Source organism: Globicephala melas, chromosome 5 (genome assembly GCF_963455315.2).
Source record: "Globicephala melas chromosome 5, mGloMel1.2, whole genome shotgun sequence".
Lineage (NCBI taxonomy): Eukaryota > Metazoa > Chordata > Mammalia > Artiodactyla > Delphinidae > Globicephala > Globicephala melas.
Window position 1 is genome coordinate 90,688,347 of NC_083318.1, and position 6,000 is coordinate 90,694,346.

The window sequence follows — 6,000 nt, forward strand, 5'->3', positions numbered from 1 at the left end:
TAGGTGATATATATATATATATATATATATATATATATATATATATATATATATATTCTAACCTGCCCCCATCACAGACTGCCCTCTACTCTAGGGGGTTGGAGCATATCAGATATATATTTTTTACTGGTCTCCTAAGCCAAATACTAAAAAAGTATGTATTGTTTTTCTATTTATAAAAAGAATTTAAAACTGGCAAAATTAATTTATCCTGTTACAAGTCACCTTTTGTGTGGGAATCCTGCTAGGAAAGTGGCACAAGTACTAGTAATGTTCTTATCAATCCGGGTGCTGGATACCCAGAAGTGTTCCCTTCGTGAAGAATCAGCAAGGTGTACACTTATACGCACCACACTGCATGTATATTATATCTCAATAGAAAGGAGTTTTTAAATTTAGCTTCCTAACAATTTGTGGTGTGTTACTAAATTATACTTACCTCTTCTTGAGACATTAAATTATTCACAAATTATTCAGAAACATGGAATCTTCTCTAGCCAATTTGTAGATCAATAAATATAAATTCATTAATTCTACAAACCTTATTACTTTTTCCTAATTGTGTCATTGATCAAATAGCACCTCCAGGCAGTTATATAAAACTACTTTTCAATCAATTATTGGAAAAAAATTACTTAACTATATGTAGAAAAGTACATTTACCAAAACTCCAGGTTAGCAATCCCTTGATGCATGGGGACAGGGGAAAGGAATCTCATTATTGCACATCAAATTTTTTAAATATATTTTTAAATCCCTCTTAAGAACAACATAAATGATTATAACCCAAAGCCAAATGGTACACTTCTGCTATCACAAGACTCATGAGTCAAATCTATTTTTATCTTTATTTCTTCCCTTAACTCAATTCGGAAATGGTAAATAAAAATGACAATAATAAAAGAAAGAAATCTCATAAAGCAGAGGAACTTGGGAGCAGATAAATCTTCAGCAACACAACCTAAGAGTGCCCTGCCCTCTTCTCTTAAGTGCTGTTACTCATCTCCCTCTTACCAAATTAAAGCAGACCTGTACTACTTTCTTCCCTGAGCACAAGAACTACCAAAGTAGTTTATATTAGCAAAAGGACTGGACCCAAAGTCTAACCCAGGGCCTCTTACATATGAGCATGCTGGGTCTATCTGAAAATTTAATCAAAGCAGTATATTTTATTCCTTGTAGAATGAGTAATCTTAAAATAGTTTTTTAATTTACATATCGAAATGTTGGGATGTTTAAGTAATCAAATGTTTAAGAAATAAAAAGTAACACAGCTCTCTTTCCCTACTTGTTTGAAGACTGGTTAAAAGAAAAATCTGGGGCTTCCCTGGTGGCGTAGTGGTTGAGAGTCCGCCTGCCGCTGCAGGGGACACGGGTTCGTGCCCCGGTCCAGGAGGATCCCACATGCCGCGGTTCGGCTGGGCCCGTGAGACATGGCCGCTGAGCCTGCGCGTCCAGAGCCTGTTGCTCCGCAACGGGAGAGGCCACAACAGTGAGAGGCCCGCGTACCGCAAAAAAAAAAAAAAAAAAAAAGATACATGTTGGGGACGTCCCTGGTGGCACGGTGGTTGAGAGTCCGCCTGCCGATACGGGGGACACGGGTTCGTGCCCCGGTCCGATCCGGGAGGATCCCACATGCCGCGGAGCGGCTGGGGCCGTGAGCCATGGCCGCTGACCCTGCGCGTCAGGAGCCTGTGCTCCGCAACGGGAAGGGCCACAACACTGAGAGGCCCGCCTACCGCAAAAAAAAAAAAAAGATACATGTTGGGGGCTTCCCTGGTGGCTTAGTGGTTGAGAGTCCGCCTGCCAATGCGGGGCACACGGGTTCCTGCCCCAGTCCGGGAAGTTCCCACGTGCCGCGGAGCGGCTGGGCCCGTGAGCCAAGGCCGCTGAGCCTGCGCGTCAGGAGCCTGTGCTCCGCAACGGGAGAGGCCACAACAGTGTGAGGCCCGCGTACCGCAAAAACAACAACAACAAAAAGATACATGTTGGGGGCTTCCGTGGTGGCACAGTGGTTGAGAGTCCGCCTGCCGATACGGGGGACACGGGTTCGTGCCCCGGTCCGGGAGGATCCCACATGCCGCGGAGCGGCTGGGCCCGTGAGCCATGGCCGCTGAGCCTCCGCGTCAGGAGCCTGTGCTCCGCAACGGGAGAGGCCACAACACTGAGAGGCCCGCGTACTGCAAAAAAAATAAAAAATGTTGGGGCTTACCTGGAGGCGCCGTGGTGGAGAATCTGCCTGCCAATGCAGAGGACACGGGTTCAAGCCCTGGTCTGGGAAGATCCCACATGCCGCGGAGCAACTACGCCTGTGAGCCACGACTACTGAGCCTGCGCGTATGGAGCCTGTGAACCACAACTACTGAGCCTGCGCGTATGGAGCCTGTGAGCCACAACTACTGAGCCTGCGCGTCTGGAGCCTGCGCCCCGCAACGAGAGGCCGCGACAGTGAGAGGCCCGCGCACCGCGATGAAGAGCGGCCCCCGTTCGCCGCAACTGGAGAAAGCCCTCGCACAGAAACAAAGACCCAACACAGCCAAAAGTAAATAAATAAATTAATTAAAAAAAATAAAAAGATACATGTTGCTGGCTGAATGCTATCAACTACAAATGACAAATGTCTCTTCATAGACATTGTATTTTCAATGCAGTTCTCAGTCACTTTCCTCCTGTCTGTCCTGCACTTCCTGTGGAGGTCTAAGCTTGTGGAGGAGTTCCAACAATGCTAAGCACTGAGTAAGAAGGGAGCATTCTGACACACAATGTCATATGGCTACAAACAGATATTCTGGGCCTGGATCTTGGGGTCCCTCCATTAGTTTACAAGTATGGAATTCCCTGAGCTCTCCACTATGCACTACAGCAGGTTACTGTGTAACCTCTCAAGCTTCATTTCCTTCAAATCTAAAATAGGCACAATGTGTCCCTACCCCCTAGTGCAGCTGTGAGAAACAGATGACATTAGGCACATAAAGCAATTAGCACTGTGCCCGGCACACAGCACATGGGCAAAGATTTGTAACTACTTCTGCAGTAACAAAATCTTTTCATGTAAAAGATGACTTTACCATATCACCTGACAAATACACGATTTACAGAGACTGACACTCTGCCAAAAGGAAAATCATCTTTTAAAGTAACCCAAGTTAAATGTGTATGAAAAGACTGAATGGAGCCTAGCTTCTTGACAGATGACTTTCAGTTTCTGCATTCAGAACAAATACATTATTATAAACAGCTTCAAAAAAGACCATGGACTTTGGAGGACATGTTACAAGTCACACTCTCTGAGCCTCAGTGTCCTCACCCATAAAATGGGAATAATTCCCATATCGTCAGGCAATACCGAGGTTTTAGATGTTATCTGCAAAAGGCCTAACAATATCTTACACATTAGTAGGTAACTATTTCAAAGCAGATGGCGTAAGAAAAGCCATCAGAGGGATTATTCAAAGCTGGAAAAATTTTAAGAGAAAACTTTTCCATCATCTGTGCTTCATTTTTCTCTTCTTTGTAGCATTCTTACACTTTCTCTTCTAATCAGATTTGCTCCTCTTAATGCTACAAACGTTGATTTAATTTATCTCCATATCTTCTTCCAGTCCCTCCATCACCCTCCCAGTACCTACCAGTGGCTTGTCCAAAGACAGTTAATAAATCGACGCCTGAAAAGTCCGACTGCAGGAGAATTTTTACATCACTACAACTCAGCCCGAGGAAAGTGACACCCTCCTCCGGAAAGAGGAAGAGAAGAATAGAAATGTTACTGGACTACCAATTGTTTCTTTAGCCATCAATGGGAGAAATTTCAGGAACAATATTTTGCTTCGCTTACTTCATTCCCTACTTTCTACTAAGATAAGAGTGACATCTGAGAACAAGGCTTACCTATTTGCACCATTTCTTCATTACCAGCCTGGAAAGGAGGGGGAAAAGTAAGAAAAAGAAACAGTTACTGGGTTTCATCTTATCACCTCATGCGTTTTATTTCTACCATTAATGCTTTTCAGGAGCTGGCTAATCAGGAGATGCTGGAGACCGGGATTGGTGCCTAAAGGCTGCACCTCAGTTTGTAGGAGGTTCTGTGACAGGAGCATGAGCCAATTCAATAATAATTTGGGACAGGGTGTCGTTTGCTCGTTTCAATTTTAATTTAACATTTATGAAGCCAGCAAAAAATAAATACTGACACTCGATATTCTCTTCTGAAAACTCCGGGTACTGGGTCAGGAGTAGAAAAGAAAGTCTCTGAATTTACACGTGCAAAAAGAAGTCTAAATCCTGATGCATCAGATTTGAGGTCAGGAATCCACCAGACAATTCTGTACTTTTCACCCTATGGTCAGACCAGGCAGACCCGAGACGCTACAAAAACTCACAGAGAAATTCTGTACCCAAAGTCCCACCGGCCCTGTGCTGATGTGATTTACTACAAACGGCTCGGCTCATCCCGCTGAGCCTTCTCAAGGACTCTTCCGAGAGCATCGGGCTTCACCTTGAGTCTCCAAAGGGCGGGGGCTGGGTCGAAAAGAAACAGAGCTGCACTCAACTTCGCTTTAAAAAGAGGAGGAGTTGTGCAGAGGGGGAGGGGAGAAAAGCGGCCGGCGCCTCCAGCCTCTGCCCAGGAAAACGCAGGGCAGGAAACGTCCCCGGGCCCCCCTCCCCAACTGTCAAACCCCGGCCCTGCCGCAGTCCTCCCAGGACACGTGTCTACTGGATCGCTCCCTGTCCGGCCCAAGGACTTCCTGAAACCCCCGCCTCCGGCTGCCCGAAAAAGCTGTGAGTCAGTGAGGAGGAGAGAAAGTCCCGCGAACCCGACTCCAGCTGCTGCAACCAGAGCACTGGGATCCCGGACCCAGCGTCCAGAACTTCATTCAGGCGCCCAGACCGCCCTCCGGAAAGAGGAAACCCAGATGGCCCGGCGAGGATGCAAATTGGCTGCACTTTGTCACCAGGAATTGTTCCGAATGCCGCAAAGTGAAGTCCTAGGTGTGACAAGCCTGGGCTCCCGAAGTGGGAGTCCAAACCTCCCGTGCCATTCAACCCCCCACCCCAGAAAGCCCCGCACGCTGCGCCCAGCCCTCGAAACACCGTCCGTGAATGCACCAGATAACAGGGAAGGGTGGGAGGGGTGAGGAGGAGAGAGAGGAGGGGAAAGAGGGGAGGAACTTTTTCGGGAAAAGGTTGGGTTTGAGTTTTTTATTGTTATTATTTTCCACTTACTTGTCCATCAGCTGAAGTCCTAACCTCTACCAGAGCGGCTGCTATCAACCAAAGTGACAGGAGAACCATCACGAGTCGAGTTCACTTTTCAACTACTGGGCAAAGCAAATGCCCAGAGCAAACCCACCCCCCCTCAAAATAAGTTTCTTGAAAAAAAGAAAAAGAAAAAAAGAACCAAAAAATGCAGAATTAAAACAAAAACAAACAGAAGAAAACTGATCTTCCGTGCTTTGCTTCAATGAAAATGAAATCTGAGCTCTGAGACTGGCCCCCTCTGCTCTGCAGTTCTTTCCACTTCACCTTCTCACCCCGTCCTCCCAAACAGAGCGTGCAGGAGCGAGAAGGTGCTGCGAGCCGGGCATGGGCTGCGCCGGGAGAGGGGGAAGGGACGAGGGGCTTCCAACTATCTCTGCCCGAAGCGGCTTTTTCTAGGCTTTTCGAGCACCATGGGTCCCTAAGGTTAGCGCTGAGAATGCTTGGGTCCCCTGGAGCACAGCAGGGGGAAGTATTAGCGAGAGAGACGAGCGAGCGGGAGCGGGAGAAAGAAGCAGGGAGAGGGCGATTCCGCCGCTCGCACAGAGGTGGGGGCGGGAGGAGCCCGAGGGGAGGAGGAGGAGGCAGGCGGAGGAGGTGGGAGGAGTGGGCCGCTCGCCGGCTCCTGTTGCTCGCAAAGCGGCCGTATGCTCGCTGCCGGCGACCCGCGGGGCGCTAATAAGGCGGCCGGAGCCCCCCGGGCGGCCCCTCCCGCCGCGGCGCCCACGTCACTCGGGGCCCGGT

At 48.1% G+C, this 6,000-nt stretch overlaps 1 protein-coding gene across 1 annotated transcript in view; it reads right to left on the reverse strand.

Annotated features, from left to right (window-relative positions):
- The window catches only part of ADAMTS3 (ADAM metallopeptidase with thrombospondin type 1 motif 3), a 291,139-nt gene extending 285,815 nt beyond the window's left edge, over positions 1 to 5,324 (reverse strand). The window contains exons 1-2 of the mRNA XM_030877826.3: positions 5,224 to 5,324; positions 3,889 to 3,916 (exon numbers count right to left, since the gene is read on the reverse strand). Of these exons, the coding sequence (XP_030733686.1) occupies positions 3,889 to 3,916; positions 5,224 to 5,292 (97 nt within the window). The 5' untranslated portion in view covers positions 5,293 to 5,324. The remainder of the gene's footprint in view (positions 1 to 3,888; positions 3,917 to 5,223) is intronic.
- Positions 5,325 to 6,000: the final 676 nt, after the last annotated feature.